This window comes from Rattus norvegicus, chromosome 3 (assembly GCF_021556685.1).
Source record: "Rattus norvegicus strain SHRSP/BbbUtx chromosome 3, alternate assembly SHRSP_T2T, whole genome shotgun sequence".
NCBI lineage: Eukaryota > Metazoa > Chordata > Mammalia > Rodentia > Muridae > Rattus > Rattus norvegicus.
In genome coordinates, this window is record NC_141536.1 from 5,448,759 (window position 1) to 5,471,546 (window position 22,788).

General features: G+C 37.6%; 1 protein-coding gene across 2 annotated transcripts in view; it reads right to left on the reverse strand.

The window, feature by feature from the left end:
* Hnmt (histamine N-methyltransferase) overlaps positions 1 to 21,029 on the reverse strand; it is a 32,363-nt gene extending 11,334 nt beyond the window's left edge. The window contains exons 1-2 of one of the 2 annotated variants that reach the window (XM_087654636.1): positions 10,457 to 10,558; positions 9,851 to 9,903 (exon numbers count right to left, since the gene is read on the reverse strand). Coding sequence is in view for 1 of the 2 variants with exons in the window: in NM_031044.3 (NP_112306.1) it covers positions 9,851 to 9,903; positions 20,885 to 21,021 (190 nt within the window). In the remaining variant the exon portion in view is untranslated. Of the gene's footprint in view, positions 1 to 9,850; positions 9,904 to 10,456; positions 10,559 to 20,884 lie in introns of those variants that run through there. The other variant, NM_031044.3, reaches the window with a different exon arrangement.
* Positions 21,030 to 22,788: the final 1,759 nt, after the last annotated feature.

Below are 22,788 nucleotides of genomic sequence, written 5' to 3' on the forward strand. Positions count from 1 at the left end.
CTGACTAAAACCATATCAAGATCAGTTCAAGAACATCAGAAAGAAAGGACCCTCCCTCCACACTATTATTTTCAGCCCAGGTGGGAGCCAATCTGTGAGTTCTCTGTGTATGATTCAGTTCCTTCCCATCCCTTCTCCCAGTGCCCAGCCTCATGTAGGAACTGCATTTGTGAGTACTCTTGTTGAGTCTAACTCACAACCCTTATCTAATACCAATGTTACCCATTCTTTTCTGCCTCTCAAAACCAATGTAAAATCTATTTCTGCATGTTCTCTTGCCCAGGCACAGACAGGATCCATATCCAAATGTTATCCTGCTGAATCAGACCCAGGTCCAACTGTGCCTCAAGCCCAGGTCCTGCCAGAAGCCACACTCTTCCATGCTTTTTCAAGGAGTCCTAATCCCCCACCCCTTTTGAGATAAGAACTTCCCAGGGGACTTTGTTCAACTAAAACCAAGCAATTTTATAAACCTAAGACTCCTGTATCATACAAATTGCCAATTAATTGGAATCACCCCAGGATCATCAATCAATAATCAACACTGAGTAGGTGAAGACTGACCCGATCAGTCCTCCTACCTGACATGAAATCAATAAAGTTCTTTCAACAGCACGAATAGAACCAAGTCTCCAGGCAAAACACACAAATAAGAATTTTATATGAAATGTATGACCAATCAAATAAATCCACATGCCCCAGTCCCATATAAAAACACAAATAATATGAGAGAACAATAAATATAGCCCCTTTAGAGACTACTGATAGTGTAGAAATACTCCCCAATGGGAATGACCTGGATGAATTTCAGAACATAACATTCTAAAAAATCATAAATATCATTAAAGAATCAGAAAACAGAAGACACAGGCAAATCTTGGGTCAACATAAAGAAGACAGATTTAATTGAAGTTCAAGAAATTACAAACAAATTACTGAATCGAATACAGTAATTCCATTCTGGTAGGTTGTGCATGGTATTTATGGTTTCAGTTCCCTTTAATAAATAGAATTACTAAAGGCAATTAAGGGTTTAAGAAAAGTTAGACCCAAGTTTGTATTATTTCCACTCCTAACTCTGTTACATTCTACCAGGTGATAAATATCATTTTTTTACATCTATTTTTCTCTCTTATATTACATCCTAACTATAGTTTCTCCTCCTTCCTCTCTTCCCAGTTCCCACCCCTCATCTATTTCTCCTCCATTTTCCTTCAGAAAAGGGCAGGCCTCCCAGCGATATCAACCAAACATGACATGACAAATTGAATGGAGACTAGGCTCCTCTCCTCTTATCGAGGCTGAATAAGGAGACCCAATAGAAGGAAAGGGTCTCAAAAGGAGGCAAAGGAGTCAGAGACAGTTCCTGCTCCCACTGCTATGAGTCCTATGAGAAAACCAAGCTACAAAACCATATGCAGAGGACCCATGCAGGCTTCCTGGCTTTCAGTTCAATCTCTGTGAGCCCCTATTAGCCCAGCTCAGTTGATTCTGTGGATTTTCTTGTGATGTACTTGTTCCCTCTGGCTCCTATAATTCTTCCTCCCTCTTTTCTGCAAGAGGTGATAAATATATTAAAAACCCTTTAAGATCTCAGGTGTCTGAACATTAGCTTCTTCAGTGTTAAATGAAGCCCCCAAGAGAGGGTAGGAAAATAAAACATAGTAACACCTAGAAAGTATCAAGTAATATTCTCATAAACAACAAACCAGTAATAGTTCAACTCCTCTATTCTTCTTCTTCTAAAAATACAGTGCTTGGATATTACTATTCCAGCATAAAAAGGAGGAAAAAACATTTAAAAATGTCTAGTCAGGTATAGTGGTGCATACTTGTAACCTAAGCAATAAGGATGCAGAGGCAGCAGGATCAGGAGTACATGTCCAGACTGGCCTATACAATGAGACCTCATCTAAAGTAGAAACAAAAACAAACAAACAAACAAACAAAACAAGACAAATGTGTTAGTGAATTCTGGAAAGCTCCCTGCTCATAAACTTCATTTACCTATTTATCGATCTTTCTGTCCTTATGTTTCATATCTATAAAATAGGCCTACTATAGTTTATGATAAAGAATTACTATAAATATTACAACAGATGGAGATAATTTTTCATAGTTAATGATATTTAATAGGTATTGAATAAATTGTAAATATATTTTTATCCCCTGATTGTAATTGTTACTGCCTCCATCCACTAACCTAGGCATGGTCCTGGAAGCTTCTAGACTCTGTACAATCTAATTTAGGTCTAGAATGTTTTCAGACTTTGAGACTTGCTACTAAATAAACTCACCTTTTCTTGTTCTTTCTAAACTCTGGCTCACTGGTTCAACTCAGTTGTTCTGGCTCAAACACCTCTCCAAGCTGACTGATTCAATCTGGCTTCTCTCAGTTTCTTACTGAATTGTTCTGCTTGACTTCATATTATCTTTGACAATCTATTCTAATCTTCTGACTTCTTATTCTCTGGTTCATTCTGCCTTTATCTCTATCTAGCTTCTTCTCTCTTCAGCCTGTCTCTGTACAATTGTTTTAATAAAACTGCCTTCTTTTTTCTCTGTACTGCCCCTCAAATAGCTTCTCTTTACTTTCTCTCTTCTCATGAGAATTGAGCATATCCTATTCTGTCAAATCTTTCTCTGATTTTGTCTGACACTCAACTGGACATCATTTTCAAGCATGGATGCTTCCTTCTACAAACTAACTTTATCTTCATTGTTTAGGATTCCAAACAGAAGGATTAAATGTGTAACAGGTTTTTTCAGTAAATAAGACAATCTCAGGTTTTACAGTGTGATCACATATCCTGCAACAACAAATTGTAGCTATTATATATTAATTCAAAAACATTTTTAAAGATTTTTTTGTTTGCTTTTAGTTATGTGGTATGTATGTGTCTATGCATACCTGTAGTGGGAAAATTAGTAAAGCCATTGTATCTGGAACAAAGAATTGGGATTGTTTTTAGGTACAACAAAACTGTGAAGAAATCTTTTATATCTGATCAGTGATTGTTATCTGTGATTTATGGAGCTGTATTTCTGAAGGATCCAGAAATATATGGCCTTCTCATGACTTCAGTCACAAAACTTGGAATTTTTGTCTTACTGAACACTGTAAATGCTGTACAGTAAGGATTGAGAAATGCATCAGTCATGTGTTCCTCAGGCAGCACATAGAACAGAACAGATCTGGTAGAGGAACCTGACTTACTCTAAAGTTAACTTTCCTGTAACAATTAATAACTACACTTCCACAAAACTGATAGGGGTTCAGTCCTCTGAGGCAGATCCCCTTTCTGCTACAAAGTCGTATTACATTCTCAACTGTCTCTCTTTATTTGATCAACGACATAATTCAGATTACCAACATGGACCTTGTGTATGCATGTGCCAGCACAGGTCAGAAGAGCACAGTGAATCCCTTAAAGCTGGAGTTAGAGGATCTTATAAGCTCCCTGACATGGGTACGTGAAACCAAATGCCTCAACAAGAGCAGGGAATGCTCTTAACCATTGAACTGTCTTCCCACCCTAATGTTTGAAAACTAATTTGTATTGTCTTACTTAATAGCAAAGGTCATTTAGAACCCCATTATCCAATTAATAGACTATATCCCAACAGGGACAGGGATCTGCAAGATACAAATGTGTATTTTAGGAAAATTTCAATACCACATCATGATCCGTGTGTGTGTTTGTGTGTGTGTGTGTGTATGTGTGTTTGTGTGTGTGTGTGTGTTTGTGTGTGTGTGTGTATGTAGGAAGGTAGGTAGCATATATGTATATGCATTTATATATGTATATGTATACATTGTGTGTATACATGTATATGTGTGTTTGTATAATGCCAGACCATTGCTTCATTCTTACTAATTCTATAGCTATACAACTGAACTTATTTGTTTTTCTAAGTACTTAATATTTTTAATGTTTAAAATTATTTTATTATTTCATGTGTGTTCATCTGTATTTGGGTATCTATGCAATATATGTGTATCATGTCCTCAGAGCCCAAAAGAGGGCATTGGCTCCCCTGAGACTGGCGTTACCAAGCGTTGTGAGCTTCCATGCGGGTGGTGGGCATCTAGTCTGGGCCTCTGGAAGGGCAGCAGTGGCTACTAACCAGTAAGCAATCAGTCCATCTCAAATATACCCTTAATTTACAAATGATGATTTTTTTTCATTTTGTTCTTCATCATTCATTTTTCAAGCCTTATTAAATTAGCTCAAAGAAACTTGCTTGCTTGGCTTTTAAAACATTGGCTACAATGTCATGTACACTTGTGATCCATTCTCCCAAATGTGTAAAATGCTTGTAGATAGCCCTAAATTTTATAGACTACATCACCAGGTCTACATTTTTCTCAGTAACTGCTATTTTGCTATTTATTAGTGATTCAAATTAGAACTTTCTTAAGTTCTATATAATTAAAACCTCATCTAAAGGTGGAATGAATGTCTAGAAGCCCAGTGGGAGAGGAAAAAATATGACCTCAATATATTAAATAAAAAAAACTTAAATTTAAAAAATTTGTGTCTTCAACAGAAACAAACATATTGACAGCCATGTGAATGGAGAGAGGCTTACCTCTTTCCCACCTAAAAGGCTACTCAAAAACCATAGATTTTTGGACTATAAGCAACTCTAATAGCCCAAACATTCAAGATATTAGTACCTAAGCCCTTTTCTAATACATGTGAACAGGTTGGGTTTCCTCCCTCTTTATGCTAGTATTAAAGTAACAGATAATTGACTCTCTGCACATTTACTTCCACTTCCTAGCAGGTTTACTTATTGCCAAACCCTTACAGTGAACTGTGAAATCGCTTTCTTGGCCTTTCAATTCCTGGGAATAGATATTTTTCAGGTTTTTCAACAAGAAAAATTCGAAGGCAGCAATAAATACATTCAATTTATGTTTTCTTGTTTCTCATCCCTAAATTCTGTCTTTCATCATTCTCAATTTATTGATCTACATAGTAAAACATTAATCTTTGCTCTCTGCCATCTCCTAGTGAAGTAAGAAATGGAAGTAATAAACCAATGTTACAAACAATTTATCAATAAAATTGTGTTTTTAAAAAAATTACATAAAAGTGAAACTTAGCTAAAAGAGCAGGTCTCTGCCAGTCAGTTTAAGAAAAGACAACATTGGCTGACAGCCACTAATTAAGTCCTGTATTTCTTATCAGAAAAAGAATAATTACAGCAAGCAAGCATGATGACCCTGGTTAGTAGTCACTCAGGAAAAGCAGCCCTGGTCTGTCTTTACTGGAGTTTCTGCTTTGTAAAACAATTGTCCAAAGTTTAACTTAGCACCATGAACCTATACAATCTGAGTGGTATTTCTGTTCAGGGACAATCAGGGACAGTCTGCCTTTGCTGCACTCCTCAGAACACAGCACACACTTGTATTGCTGGAAAGACATTGTACTACCATTACACTTCAGACCGTTTAGTACCCATTCTAATTATATTTATTCTGCTGTTATCTTAACTTAACAGATATGCCAGCCCATTTGCTGACCTAACAGCTAATATCAATAAACTTCTGTGTTCTCTTAATATTTTATTTGAGAAAGGAGATGAAATTAAAAGGTGCTAAGATTATATTTTTTATTAAACTTTCTTTAAATTTACTTATTTTTATTTTATGTGCACTGATGTTTTGCCTGAACGTATGTCTGTCTGAGGGTGTCAGATCCCTAGAACTGGAGTTACAGACAGCTATGATCTGCCACTGGGTAATGCAAATCGAACCCTAGTCCTTTGGAAGAGCAGGCAGTGAATTCTCTTAACCACTGGGCTATCTCTCTACCAACAAAAAAAAATATATAATAATCAAATTTTCAAGTATTTGGTCATTACTAAATTATAATTTCTTTTTCATGAGGTTAATAATTTTTACATTCATTTTGTACAAATTGTTGGATCCTGGCCTTTATTCTACCTAATAAATAGCGTTTAAGTTATTTGTAAGTAAGGATAAATTACATTTTTGTCCTATTTCTGACCTTCTATAGAATTGCTGGTTTTATATAAAAAAACAAATGCTGTGTTACATAACAAAAACCACCCAAGTACTCTCAACTGATAGCAATAAAATTATTACCAAAAGATTATGAGTTCCTACCATAATGGAACCACAAATAAAACACTGAATAGAATTAAATTGTTGGATTTTGTTCTGGCTAATACTTGTAATACTTTCTTATACTGGAATATAATAACTGAAAAAACATAAATGTCATATATGCAAAGTCCACAACAAGGAGAATATATTGCCAATAACTTCTTTCTAGAGCATAAGTGTTAAGTTAGTAGAACTGTTTTTTATTAGCATTTCTGCTTTCCAAAAACACTACAGACTTCTTGTCTTCCATGTGCCATCTAACATGAAATAACACCTATAAAAATTAAATGATAGTTAGTAGCAAAACCCTACCAAGTTTAATTTTAATTTAAGGAAACATCGATATTAAGAAATGGACCAAAAAGCACATTCTATCAGATTTAGAGTAGAAATAATGTTACCATTCAAAAAAAAAAAAAAAAGCAACTGCTAAAGTCAATCTGACATGACTATGAAACCCTGAAAAACAAAAACAAAACAACAAAGAACAACAAACCTATTCCTGGCTGTTCATTGCTTCTTATTAAAGCATACATACATAAAGCTCAGTTGGGCACTGTAAAAGTTGGCTTTAAGGCTCTGTCCATGATTTGTCTTCTCTATGATTTCATCATGGCTTATTTTTATTCACATATTTGTTTCATACATTTCTCCATCACTAGAACATATAATTTGTAAATAACAGTGCTACAGATGAGGGAAATTATTTTAAAACTACTCAATGGAGTTTTCTATCAATTTACTTTCTTTTGAGCTGTATAGAGTCCTAATAATTGCTTGGATTATGAATAAATCATGAGATTTTTTAAATATCTTATCATATACATATACAAATAGCTGTGATAAACACTAGTTTTGCAAAAGAAAAGACTGCACTGGCAACTTTCTTCTCATATTTCTGAAATTAAGAAATAGCCAAAGAAATAACCAAAGAACATAAGCACTAAGTGGTATAAAAGCAGTATTGCTAAACTTCCTTCCCAGTGGAAGATGAAACCAAGGTCTATTCCTTCTCCTAATGAAGATATTGAGCTTTCTTACAGAGCAGAAGTGAGGGGTTACTTACAGGATGTGGGCACTACTCCACTGGCCACACCTGGAAAGCCTCAGTCAATAGGAATGAGTACTACCCATAGCTACCTCGATGGACCTCTCTCTGGTTTTCCACATGGCATATATATGGATACATAGTCTATATATAAATATATTGATTCTACATATATTCTAACCCCTCCCGTGGGCTATGTACAAGTTTGCTAGTTGGTAAAGAACAGTTGATACTTGGGGGTAAAGGATAATAAACTGTTAACAAGGCCAGCAAGGATGACTTTTTTTGCAAGAGGAATGGGGAGAGTAAATGGCCCTAGATGGCAGTTGCTTTTTCACTTATGGGCATTTTTAGTTTGTTTGCTTTGGGCATGTGTTTCTCAATTGTGCTGGGAGAAATGGTTTCACTGCCATAAATGGAAAGAACACATTTACCAAAGGTATGTAGAAAATCAGCTGAAGTTGAAGAGTAGAAAACCGGGACAGTGAACCTGCAGTCTGGTGACTGACTATGGTGAGATCCTGTGGTGTATACTATGGGAACTGAGCACAAAGTATAGAACAAAACCAATGACCAGATTTGCAAGAGATTAGAGTTTAGAGACTGACTTGGAAGGACAAAGGTCAAGGATGATATAAACCTCTTAATTCAAGATGGTAAAATATGAGAAGTATTGCTTCTCTAAGACAAGATATGTGATACTTCAATGGATGGTGCTTGCCTTGAGTTTGTCAGATAAGCATTACCTAGTTGCAATATGTAAATCCAAACTATATGAAATACCACTCATTGATAACAAGGACACATTGTCTACACAGCTGTTAAATGTACTACTTACTTATTTCATTTGATTAATAAAAGCTAAGTATATAATTTTAATTTTTCTTGAAGTTCTTCTTATGTTTCTGACCAGTTTCTTAGGAAGAATGACCTAAGAAGATTCCATATTCTCTCCTAGAGAAAGCCTGGTATCAAAACAATGTTCAGCCTCCAACAAAAGAACTCTGAGTATTCTTCCTTTTATTTTGATAAATTCTATTAGTGCTTAGGTGTATCTTGATGTAAAGAATAGTGTACAGTGTTTATAAGATAGTTTATAAATAGTACTTATAAGATAGCTCATAAGAATGTGGATACAGAGAAGCTCAGGAGACAGAGGCAGGAAGATTTCTGAGTTCAAGGCCAGACTTGCCTACAGAGAAAGTTCCAGGACAGCCAGGATTATACAAAGAAACCTCATTTAAAAAAAGAAAAAAACAAAAACAAACAAAAAATAAGTGTGAATACATTTGCATTAGAAATTCAATTTATTTTATATTAAAAGACAATTAACTACATCATAATAGGTGTAGTTTTGTATGGTTTTTTTTTTTTATACTCTCTAAAGCACATGTGATGCTATCAAGTCATAGACCTGATGCTAGGAGGCTATCTGAAACTCATATGCAACACCTTAGAAATGACTCTCTTTACTAAGTCAATTAAGAGGATATTCTTTGGGTAACTCATCACAATCAACAATAACCTCAATTTGTCTTTGTTGCTGTCTTTATCTAGGTGGTTAAAGATAACAGAGTGAATGGATTTTAGGATTAGCCTTATTACATTATAGCACACTGAATTTTATGAAGAAATGAACACATATGCCACCATAAACTTGCCATTTTTTTTTACTGAATGGCACTTTCTACAGGCTCTTGATTTCCTTTGCATTAATATGGGTTACAATACACCACATTGATATGGCACTGAAAAGATTATAGTTAACAAGATTAGGACACTCAGTATATATAGTTTCCACTTAGACTATAATCATAACTAGGTCAGCATGTTTTATATTAATATATTTTAAGTCAAAGATGACTAATACCTTCAAATGAAACAAATACTACCCTTGAGAAGAAACTTGTTCTTTTAGTGTTTCAGAGTGTTTGTCTTACAGGAGGAACAGCATCTGCTCAGCACTTTGTAAATGCTTTCTTATTCCAGTCCAGTAGAGATGACTTGGTGTTTCCATTTTGCTAATGAGACAAAGGTCAGCTTATGTATCAGTAAAAGTTACATAGTTCATTAGGGATAGTTACAAAAGACACATGTATCAACCTGCTTTTCCAGAGTTAGTATGTTTTCCTCTAGAATTAAAAATTCTTAAGGATAATAAGGTCAAGTGATTCTAATGAAACACAGATAAGAAAGTACTTTGAATGATTGAAAATTAGAATTCATTCAGAAGAAAAGAGCAGTGAGGCCAATTCATTTAGAGATGGGGCTACAATAATGTAAATTAACTATGATACTAAGCATATATTCACCCATATTGAGATGTTTTTAATGAAGGGAGCTGTGCATCAATTTATATTCTAGTGAAAGTTACCTTTCCTCACATGGACCAATAACAGTGATAATCTTCTAAGTTTCCCTGGTTTTCTACTTACAAAACAAAGAATAAAAAAAAAAATCTCATTTCTTACCTGTCCTACAATTTATAATGAAGGCTAATGTCCCAAAGCTTATAAATTTATTGAGAGCAATAATTTGAGTTGAATGATCATAACTTGATATTTTGCAAAAAAGGGAAGTGGCTTTCTAGAGCATGAACAATATGACTATCAAATGCCATGGTGCCTATAGCAGATTATAAATTTTATAAGCATTATTCATACCTGCACCTCCGCCTATACTCAGAATCTTAATTTCTGCTTTTGTTTCTCCAATCCTGAAAAGCAAGCAAACACATAAAATTATACAATTTAAAAAAACGTGAAAGGTGCTTTGTCAATTCTGCCTATCAAGTCTATTGATAAGCAAAGGAGATTGAGGAATGGACAGTGTCCAATATGAAAGTGAGGTCATGCCCAGAGCTCCCTGCTACCAAACACCTTGGGAGAGAGAGCTCACCGCCAGTAGAGATGAACTCTCAATCATAAATATCTATGCTCCAAATACAAGGGCACCTACATACATAAAAGAAACCTTACTAAAGCTCAAAGCACACATTGCACCTCACACAATAATAGTAGGAGATTTCAACACCCCACTCTCATCAATGATCAGATCATGGAAACAGAAATTAAACAGAGACATAGACAGACTAAGAGAAGTCATGAACCAAATGGACTTAACAGATATTTATCGAACTTTCTATCCTAAAGCAAAAGGATATACATTCTTATCACCACCTCATGGTACTTTCTCCAAAATTGACCATATAATTGGTCATAAAACAGGCCTCAATAGATACTGAAAGATAGAAATAATCCCATGCTTACTATCAGACCTCCACGTGCTAAAGCTGGTCTTCAACAACAAGAAGGGAAGAACGCCCGCCCACATATACATGGAAGCTGAACAATGCTGTACTCAGTGATAATCTGGACAAGGAAGAAATAAAGAAAGAAATTAAAGACTTCTTAAAATTTAATGAACATGAAGGTACAAAATACACAAACCGGGGACACAATGAAAGCTGTGCTAAGAGGAAAACTCAGCTCTGAGTGCCTGCAGAAAGAAACAGGGGACAGCATATGTCAACAGGTTGACAGCACACGTAAAATCTTTAGAACAAAAAGAAGCAAATACACCCAGGAAGCATAGAAGGCAGGAAATAATCAAACTCAGAGCTGAAATCAACCAAGTAGAAAGAAAAAGGACCATAGAAAGAATCAACAGAACCAAAAGCTGGTTCTTTGAGAAAATCAACAAGATAAATAAACCCTTAGCCAGACTAAGGAGAGGAAAAAGAGAGTGTGTCCAAATTAAGAAAATCAGAAATGAAAAGAGAGACATAACTACAGAATTAGAGGAAATTCAAAAAATCATCAGATCCTACTACAAAAGCCTATATTCAACAAAACTTACAAATCTGTTGTTGTAAAAATATAAAAATAAAAATGTATTGGTGTCTTTTACCCCGCTAGGTCTGCACCTCGGTGTCCCAAGATATCTGCTAGATATCTTGGCGGAAACACATCCCAGCCACACACTTTCCTTCACTCAAACCCTCACATAAAAGAACACACAACACAATAATCTTTGACCCAATTGGTAAGATATAATTGCCCACTTAAACTTACAAAGCCCGGTACCATCCATCCCTTAGGAACATTGATAACAACCTGTAAATACACAGAGCAGAATCTTAACATCACCCACCATGGCTTCTCCCCTCACTCCGTCTCCTCTCTCCTCCTTTCTCTCCTAGTCTCTTCCCCTTCCTTCAAACTTAACTTCTGCCCATCCTTCCTTCTCCTCCAATGACAGGCCTCTTTCTATCCTGTACCTGCCCCTCACCAGTACTTTACAGATTCAATGGAGAGGTGGGTCTGGTGAAGTCCCCTGAGTTCTGAGTCCTGGACTAGGCAGCTGTCCTTGGGGCAGTGGAATTAGCATCAAAATACAGTAACTTTCAGGGCCATCCACAACATTTCCCTCTTTTTGTCCAGTTAGAAAGCTTTTTCACTTACATATAAATTGAGTACAATTTTAACCATTCTACAATTTGTAAAGAATATCACATTCTCAACACCAAATCCATCACTATATCATGTAAAACAGAACATTTTGTTATCCATTCCAGCTTAAGAAAGGCTTAAAATATATATCTTGGCTAGCTTGTATACTATCTGATAACTATCTAATAAAATATGTATTTTCAGAGTTAAACAGCCTGATAGGCTATGAGAGTATAATCAGTCTTCAACCCCGTCAGAAATCTTTGAATGACCAAATATCTATACACATAGGAAGCCTAACACGGCTTCCAGAACTGAGAGGTTGTAGAGGCAAATCTCCACTAGCACAGTCCCCTGTTAGCAACATGTGAGCACAAGTCTTCAGCCTTCTGGCCCAAAATCAACTGAAGACTCTTGAAATGCAGATTTTGAAGGGCTGATCACCCTGCTTGGCAGACTTTATCAGTCAACTATTCTGCATAATTTGTCCTTTTCTGGACAGTATTAGTCTGAAGATGAAACAGGAAGTTTTGTCCAGTGGCTGCCTAGCCACAAGGTATTGCCTCACCTGTAGGTAGAGATGTTCACATTCTTCATTAAATCCACCAAAGGGTAACTGTTAGGAGCAGATATGTCTCAACAAAAGATAAATAACTTTAAATCTCAAATTTTGTGGATTTCTGACGTTTTTGAAAACGATGTCCCTGTATAAGACAATCTGGACTGTTGTCTCCATATCCTAAATTTTATCTTGAAAGTACTCTCACAAACTCAGAGCCATGACTTTGCTACTGGAATCTTAACTCACAGGTGCAATCAACTCAGAAGTTTGTAATGACAACAATAGAAGGATTGGCTCTAAACCTTGTAAACTTTTTTGACAAAAAAAATTCTATACCAAAACGAAGATATGATTTAAGCTTAGTTACCAAATGAGATTATGACTGTACAATTCAATCTAGCTAATGCCTCCCTGTTAAATTACATCCAATTTTAAATTTCTCATAAAAACAATTTTAGAATAATCACTTTCAGCCCCCCAAAGTTCAGGGAATTGGGGCGACGACTCCTCTATAACTTCTTCAAGCTGTACATGGGCGTTGAGATGTCCTTGTGGGAAGGGGATAGGAAGAATGAAACAAATGCTGTAGCTGATGTACCCTGACTGGTCCCAGCTGAAAGTCCTTGAGACCAGAAATCCAAGTAGGCACACTCTGTAAAATACAACTCTCAAGACAAAAGTTTAGAATCGAGATATCTTTTTGTTTGATTCTCCTGAATAAATTTTTCAGGCGGTCTACCTCTATCAAATCTGATCAGTATGACTCTGTGAGGTTTCCAGAGCCTAATCACACTTTTTAAAAACACAAAGACAAAATCTTTCTCCCAAAATACTGTGTTCCTTAGTCTGAAACCAGAAAAGCTTGTATCTTGCACTCTCTCCCAGAGTGATAATATAACCATAAAACTCAAAGTCACACCCATCATGAAGATTAAACAATTTTTAAAAAAGGAAGTAAGCTAAACAATGAGCCTGATAGGCTTTTGTACTCTATGATATCAGGAAATGAACCCAAAATTTCTGTGGAGCCCACATTAAGAGATTTCGAGCTTCCTGTTGTGGTAAATATCAAGAGTAACCACAAACCCTCGCTAGCCAGCATCAACGAGCCATATGGCCTTTAGCAGGGTAATTCATAAGACAAACCAAATACTTTCCATCAATTCCAATATCAATAAGCAACATATCAAACCAGGACTTTAGCCCAAAATATCTCAATCTGTCAAACTCTCTATCCGGAGCCACAGATTTTTATTTAACCTTAATAATTTATATAATATATGCCTGCATTCACTCTCCCTGGTGTTATACACATTTATCACAACTCTCTACTTGGAGTTAGTGACCAATTTTTCCCTATCTAAGTTCCAAACCATAGATAAAAATCCCCAAATGATTCCACCACGTGATTCAGGTAATCTTTGTACTCTCCTTAAAACAAACACCTTCTATCAATTCTAAAACCAACAAACAACTTAAAACTCAGGACTTTAGCCCAAAATATATCCATCTGTTAAGCTCTCTACCCGGAGCCACAGATTTTTCTTTAAATTTAATAACTTCTACAATATATGCCTGCATTCACTCTCCCTGGTGTTACGGACATGTCATCACAACTCTCTACTTGAAGTTAATGACTAATTTTGCCCTATCTAAGTTCTGAACCTTGGATGAAAACCCCCACCTGATTCAAGTAATCTCTTTACTCTCTTCTTTCTAAAAACAAACTCAATCACCTTTTAATACTACCTGTAATTAAGAAGTAGCTTGTCTAACTAGGATTTCAACCCAAAATTCCCGTGGAACCCGCGTTAAAAAGAATATGAGTATCCTGAAAGACTTTCTAAACAACATTATTTAAAAAGCAGCTTTTAATCTCTAACTCTCAGAGTTGCCATTACTTCTCACACAGCAGGGGACCTACAGCCTGGCAGCCCAGGTGGCTTCCCCATTTCTTTGTTTGAATTCCCATGCTTAAGATATCACATGACTTAACCTAGCCCTGGCCTCCTCCTACTTAGAAAATAAAAACTTTCTCTCAACTCTCAGGATTACTAGTGGACTCTTGCCCATCATATTGGATCGCCATTTTACCAAAAGCGATCTACAGATTCAAAGCAATCCCCATCAAAATACCAATCCAATTCTTCATAGAGTTACAGAGAACAGTATGCAAATTCACCTGGAATAACAAAAAACCCAGGATAGCTAAAACTATCAACAATTAAAGGACTTCCTGGGGAATCACTATCCCTGAACTCAAGCAGTATTACAGAGCAATAGTGATAAAAACTGCATGGTATTGGTACAGAGACAGAAAGATAGACCAGTGGAATAGAATTGAAGACCCAGAAATGAACCCACACACCTATGGTCACTTGATTTTTGACAAAGGAGCTAAAACCATCCAATGGAAAAAAGATAGCATTTTCAGCAAATGGTGCTGGTTCAACTGGAGGTCAGCATGTAGAAGAATGCAGATTGATCCATGTTTATCACCCTGTACAAAGCTTACGTCCAAATGGATCAAGGACCTCCACATCAAACCAGATACACTCAAACTAATAGAAGAAAAAGTGGGGAAGCATCTTGAACACATGGGCACTGGAGAAAATTTCCTGAACAAAACACCAATGGCTTATGCTCTAAGATCAAGAATCAACAAATGAGATCTCATAAAACTGCAAAACTTCTGTAAGGCAAAGGACACTGTGGTTAGGACAAAATGGCAACCAACAGATTGGGAAAAGATCTTTACTAATCCTACAACTGAGAGAGGGCTTATATCCAAAATATACAAAGAACACAAGAAGTTAGGCCGCAGGGAGACAAATAACCCTATTAAAAAATGGGGTTCAGAGCTAAACAACGAATTCACAGCTGAGGAACGCCGAATGGCTGAGAAACACCTAAAAAGTGTTCAACATCTTTAGTCATAAGGGAAATGCAAATCAAAACAACCCTGAGATTTCACCTCACACCAGTGAGAATGGCTAAGATCAAAAACTCAGGTGACAGCAAATGCTGGCAAGGATGTGGAGAAAGAGGAACACTCCTCCATTGTTGGTGGGATTGCAGACTGGTACAACCATTCTGGAAATCAGTCTGGAGTCCTCAGAAAATTGGACATTGAACTACCTGAGGATCCAGCTATACCTCTCTTGGGCATATACCCAAAAGATGCGCCAATATATAAAAAGGACACGTGCTCCACTATGTTCATCGCAGCCTTATTTATAATAGCCAGAAGCTGGAAAGTACCCAGATGCCCTTCAACAGAAGAATGGATACAGAAAATGTGGTACATCTACACAATGGAATATTATTCAGCTATCAAAAACAATGACTTTATGAAATTCGTTGGCAAATGGTCGGAACTGCAAAATATCATCCTGAGTGAGGTAACCCAATCAACAGAAAAACATACATGGTATGCACTCATTGATAAGTGGCTATTAGCCCAAATGCTTGAATTACCCTAGATCCCTAGAACAAATGAAACTCAAGACGGATGATCAAAATGTGAATGCTTCACTCCTTCTTTAAAAGGGGAACAAGAATACCCTTGGCAGGGAATAGAGAGGCAAAGATTAAAACAGACACAGAAGGAACACCCATTCAGAGCCTGCCCCACACGTGGCCCATACATGTACAGCCATCCAATTAGACAAGATGGATGAAGCAAAGAAGTGCAGGCTGACAGGAACCGGATGTAGATCTCTCCCGAGAGACACAGCCAGAATACAGCAAACACAGCGGCGTATGCCAGCAGCAAACCACTGAATTGAGAATAGGACCCCCATTTAAGGAATCAGAGAAAGGACTGGAAGAGCTTGAAGGGGCTCGAGACCCCATATGTACAACAATGCCAAGCAACCAGAGCTTCCAGGGACTAAGCCACTACCTAAAGACTATATATGGACTGACCCTGGACTCTGACCTCATAGGTAGCAATGAATATCCTAGTAAGAGCACCAGTGTAAGGGGAAGCCCTGGGTCCTGCTAAGACTGAACCCCCAGTGAACTAGATTGTTGGGGGGAGAGCGGCAAGTGGGGGAGGATGGGGAGGGGAACGCCCATAAAAAAGGGGAGGGGGGAGGGGGATGTTTGCCCGGAAACCGGGAAAGGGAATAACACTCGAAATGTATATAAGAAATACTCAAGTTAATAAAAAGAAAACAAAAACAAAAACAAAAACAAAAAAAAACAGTGACTTTATGAAATTCATAGGCACATGGATGGAACTGGAAAATATCATCCTGAGTGAGGTAACCCAATCACAGAAAAACACACATGGTATGCACTCATTGATAAGTCGCTATTAGCCCAAATAATCGAATTACCCTAGATGCACAGAACACATGAAACTCAAGAGGGATGACCAAAATGCGAATGCTTCACTTCTTTAAAAGGGGAACAAGAATACCCTTGGCAGGGAATAAGGAGGCAAAGATTAAAACAGAGGCAGGAGGAACACCCATTCAGAGCCTGCCCCACATGTGGCCCATACATATACAGCCACCAAACTAGATAAGATGGGTGAAGCAAAGAAGTGCAGGCTGACAGGAACCGGATGTAGATCTCTCCTGAGAGACACAGCCAGAATACAGCAAATACATAGGCAAATGCCAGCAGCAAACCACTGAACTGAGAACGGGACCCCCATTTAAGGAATCAGAGAAAGGACTGGAAGAGCTTGAAGGTGCTTGAGGCCCCATATGAACAACAATGCCAACCAACCAGAGCTTCCAGGGACTAAGCCACTACCTAAAGACTATACATGGCCTGACCCTGGACTCCAACCTCATAGGTAGCAATGAATAGCCTAGTAAGAGCACCAGTGGAAGGGGAAGCCCTTGATCCTGCCAAGACTGAACCCACAGTGAACATGATTGTTGGGGGGAGGGTGGTAATAGGGGGAGGATGGGAATGGGAACACCCATAGAGAAGGGGATTTGGAGGAGTTAGGGGGATGTTGGCCTGGAAACTGTGAAAGGGAATAACAATCGAAATGTAAATAAGAAATACCCAAGTTAATAAAAATAAAAAAAAAATAAAAAAAAAGCTCTGCTCTTAGGGGAATTTTATGCGACCAGGGAGACAAATAATAAACAAAAGTAACAAGTTAAGAAACAAACAAACAAAAAAACCCAAAAAACAACAACAACAACAACAAAAAAAAAAAAAAAAAGAAAAAAAAGAAAGCAATGTCATGTCTGTGCCTCTGATTTATTTCTGTTGCTCTTGTTAGAGTACCTGAAAGCACAGGAGTATGTACCCTGCCCAGCTTGAAAGTGGGAACCATGGCTCTGGCAGGCCTTGCCTCCCTCATTCCCTCTGTCTTATTAGAAAACATTTGATTACATCTCTAAAGGTAGCCACCAAGGTCTATGCCCTTATTTGGCCACTTCCTCCTTCTGAGACTAACCACCAAGGCCCGACTAAAAATGGATTATAGTCCACCAATCAAAAGCCCCCTTTGGTTTACCTAATTAACATGTCCAATGAGAATATACCACCGTATATTAGTTCATTTTAACACAGGCCTCCCTTTTTTCTCTTTTTAAAAATTACACCTGTAAAGTCATTTGTTGCTGTTTTTCTGCCTGAGTCAGAAAGCAACTACTTTAACTTTCCTTCCCAGCTTAATAAAGGATTTCACTGTGAAAACAGGTATTTGGGAGTGGTTCATGTCTAATTCTGGTTTGGGAGGGAACCCCCAGTATGCAAAGGTTCTACTCCAACAGACTCTATTCCTTTCTTGAATTTGGATAGATAGAAGCACTACTATAAATATCTAGCATGTAAAATGTGGCATTTCTTTGGAGACTAGAAAATAAGAATGGAAAGTTCTGTCAATCTCTGTTGAAATTTTACACTGACAGTATAAAACCTGGGCCTGGGCAAGGACTTGGTGGTTTATGCTACCTCTATAATGTCTTTTTCTTCTTCCTTCCTTCTGTCTTCCTTTCAAGAAACGAATATGTATTATGTGTTTATTGTATGCCTATCCTAGGGATTACATTTCAAAAAATAACAATAAGATTGGACTTTCAACCTAAAATCAGAGTACATAACCAAAATCTTATGAGTCTTTTACAAATTCTATAGCCAAAATTGCCTCTAGACTGGATACATTCAGAAGATAGGGAATGGGTCACGGTTGCCTTACACACCTCCACCTTCAGTCTAAACTGTAAGGTTGAAAAAAATCAAGGATCTGGCTAAGCTAAGGGATGAATGTGTACTATCCAAACTGAAAGTACTGAGAAAGGAACCCATAACCTATTGGAAGGATGACATAAAGCTCATTTATCTCCATTTAAGGGCCATGCCTGATTTCGAAAAGAAGGCCAGAAGGTACCAGTTCCAGGAACAGACCACAAAATCCAGAAACCAGGTCATAAAACCCCTCCCAAAAGACATCCTAGGGATAACCACAAAATAATTGAAAATATCTTATCTGAGGATGGGCCATCTGTGCTGAGCAGCCCTAACTCATCCTATGGCTAAACGTTCATGACATAGGAATGCACAGCACTGACCACCTCTGACCCCCTAGTACACACCAATGAAATGTTAGGTTACCTAATCCTTTTAGAGAGTTCCTCTGGTTCCTATAAGAAGCCCTGCACACCTTTGTCTGGGGTCACCATTTCAAAAAATGGTTGACCCCAGCAGGCTTGTTGTTTCTGTACAATAAATGCTCTTTGTCTTTGCATACGAAATCTAGGGTCTTCCTTCAGTGATTTTCAGACCCTTACACTGGATTTTTAAAAATTAAGAGAAAGGTGTAAAGAAGTAATAGTTTCGGATAGAATTGTCTATTTGGTATCTGCTGTAATATTTTAACGGTATTTAGCTTGAACATGTCATATACATGCAAAATAGGTTTGGATCAAATTTACCCACTAGTCCTTCCCCTTTAATTCTTCTTTTTTCTCCCCCAACTACAATTCCCTCCCAACTTCTTGAGCTCTTGTTGTAAAGCCTTAAGTCCACTTATACTTAGTGACACCTATGAGTGCATCGGGTAAGGTGTGGAACCAATGATTTAATTTTTATACCCTTTATCCTATTAAGTGTCAATTAATGAGCCTTGTTAAGATACAAAATGCAAGGCTGGGGAAATGATTCAGTTGGTAAATTGCTGGACAAAGGAAGGAGGAGAAAAAGAAAAAGACACATAGAAGTCTGTATTTGCCCAACAAGTCTGCTCTGATTGGGCAAAAGAGCTACCATAGGAGACTAACTCCACAAAGAAATTCAGACAGCATAAGATAAAACACAAGGTTTCTTTGTTGTAAATTAGCTCCACAGTCAGTCACTCCTTACTAGTTTTACACTTACTTCTTGCAGCAATTTACCCTCAGATAGGTGACTTGACTCTCTTCTGTCACCTCAATACTGCTTATCAGCTTGGAGGCAAATTGAACACATTAATCAAAAATTAATGATAAATAAAGGAGTCTGTGAGAATAGAAACCAGTTTCACTGATAATGGTAAACTAATTTTTTTTCAGAATCATATTGATAATATTAAGTTGAAAGGAAAAGATAGTTTTTGGAAGAGTGACAGTAACAGATAAAGTAGATGAATTTAAATCGATATTGAGAGATAGAGTTTTAAATTAGCCCAAAACTTAGCAACAGGACCTGTCTCTGGAAGACAGATTGTTAAAAATGCAAGAGAATGACTTTGCTTATCACCCGGTGTGAGTAACTGTTCTTTGTTCTGCCCCTGTGATGTTTATTTAAGCCCCTACTAGTGCTTTCCAGCCATTGCGTCCAACAGAGAGCACTCCAGGAAACCTGCGGCCCAAGCCTAACCAGAGGTGTTTCAAATACAGATGCTTCATCAATTCTGACAAACTTTTAAAAGTAATGAGGACCTGAAGACCTGACCCTTCTCCTGATTTAGTAGCTCTGTTCCAGGAACCAGGGGGCATAAAACCTTTTGGAGACCCCTTATCTCCTGGAGCCATAAAACAATCCTGTAACTTGTGGTGCATTCCCCTTTGACATCCCCCATCCCCTGGGTATCACAGCCTCTGCCTTTAAATACTCTTTCTCCCAGCCTCTCTGGGTCGACTCCTCTGTCTCCTGCCCAGAGTCGGCCCGGAGATCTCTGTAATAGGTCTCCATAATAAACCTCACCTTTGCTTATTACATCCAAAATGGTCTCTCTGTGTCTGGGGTCTGCGATTTCCCAAGACTTGAGTAAGGGTCTCTCTGCGTGGGATCTTTCAGATATTAGAATTGAGAAGCACTAATTCTATGCTCTGGTGCAAATTACATTCTGCAATTACGTTTATCTGATTCTAAGGAAAGAATACCAGAATCTATTTGGGACTTTTTAAGATATATATAATCTGAAAAGAGCCTAGAAAAAAAATCTGAGTTTAATGATTTGAATCTTTTTTCCAAATACGGTTGGGCTTATGCCTTTAAAGGCAACAAATAGTTAACACTTAGACTTCTCTGCCAGCTATGCAGCACAAATCAGTCTTGGTATTTTAAGCACAGAGCTGCCTAAGCAAAGCCAGCCCCTTTAGACAAAGCCGGGCAGCAACAACAGGCAGCTTCTGTTGTCTATGACCCTAATTAATCCCAGGGTCTCTTCCACCTCTGCCTACCCCCTGGGCTAGGTTTAGTCCAATGAAAGAAACATCACTCTTTGTTACCTTGCTATTATGCCTGGAAGCTTCTTATCCATGAATTCCTGCATGCACTGGTGTTCCGTTGAATTATTTAGAAATCTCCGAAAAGATTCAACATATCTGCTGTGGTCAGAAAATAAGCTCCTCATGAAAGATGCCATATTGGGTTCTCTAATAAGAACAAGGAAGGAGCTCCGTTTCTCTTCCTCTGCTCCTAGTTCCTTCTTTTCCCTCTTTCTCTCCTTTCCCGTACCAGTTTTCTTAACCCAGCCGTCTCCCAAACCGTGCCAAATAAGTAAAAAATTAATACGTGAATAAGAAATAAACGACAGCAATAAACCTGATCTGCGTTTGACCTACGCCCCAAACTACCAAACAGCTTACTGCGCCACCGTTCAGGGTTTTCTGTACTTTACACCTTGCAGAGCAGGCTGTAGAGCAGTTTAAGCATTCCGATCACTTCCTGGGTGTTTTTTTTGTTTTTTGTTTTTTGGTTTGTTGTTGTTGTTGTTCAAGTAAGTTCCAAGTAAGAAAGAGGGTTTTTTGTTTTGCTTTGCTTTTAAGGCAAAAGGCCAGCTAGTGTTTAGACTGACCAGGATTTCTACAAGGCTCTGAATAGAACTTTCAAAAATCTGCAGCTGCGAAAATCGATTGACAACCAACCAGCTGTGTGTGTTTGTTGTACAGTTACCTGCCTTTCGGTATCTTAGTTTTTGTATCTTAGTTTTTGATTCTTAAAGTTGACTGATGATTTCTTCAAATATTGATCGATTTGTTTGTTAATTTGGATACACACTCTGTGTCCTCTGGTTAGTCTGGCTAAGGGTTTGTCTTATCTTCTTGCTTTACACAAAGAACCAGCTCCTGGTTTCTTGATTCTTTCTATAGTCCTTTTCCTTTCTATATGTTTGATTTCAGCCCTGAATTTCACTATTTCCTGCCTTCTACTCCTCTGGCTGTATTTGCTTCTTTTTGTTCTAGAGCTTTTAGGTATGTTGTTAAGCTGCTGACATATGCTCTCTCCTGTTTCTTTCTGCAGGCACACAGCGCTATGAGTTTTCCTCTTAGCACAGCTTTCATTGAGTCCCATACCTTCATTTTCATTAAATTCTAAGAAGTCTTTCATTTCTTTCTTTATTCTTCCTTGACCAAGTTATCATTCAGTAGAGAATTGTTCAACTTCTGTGTTTATGTGGGCGTTCATTCTTTATTGTTATTGAAGACCAGCCTTAGTCTGTGGTGGTCTGATAGGATGCATGGGATGATTTGTATCTTTCTGTATCTGTTGACGCCTGTTTTGTGACTGATTAGATGGTCAATTTTGGAGAAGGTACCATGAGGTGGTGAGAAAAAGGTATATCCTTTTGCTTTAGTATGGAATGTTCTATAAGTATCTGTTAAGTCCATTTTGTTCATAACTTTTGTTAGTCTGTCCATGTCTCTGTTTAATTTCTGTTTCCATGATCTGTCCATTGATGAGAGTGGAGTGTTGAAATCTCCTACTTTTATTGTGTGAGGTGCAATGTGTGCTTTGAGCTTTAGTAAGCTTTCTTTTATGTATGTAGGTGCCCTTGTATTTGGAGCATAGATATTTAGGATTGAGAGTTCATCTTCGTGGATTGCTTCTTTGATGCATATGAAATGTCCTTCCTTATCTTTTTTGATGACATTGGGTTAAAAGTCAATTTTATTCGATATTAGAATGGCTACTCCAATTTGTGTCTTTAGACAATTGATTAGAAAGTGTTTTTCCAGCCTTTTACTCTTAGGTATTGTCTGTTTTTTTCTGTGAGGTGTGTTCCTTTTGGCAGCAAAATGTTGGGTCCTCTTTACATATCCAGTCTGTTATTCTGTGTCATTTTATTAGGGAATTGAGTCCATCGATGTTGAGAGATCTTAAGGAATAGTGATTGTTGCTTCCTGTAATT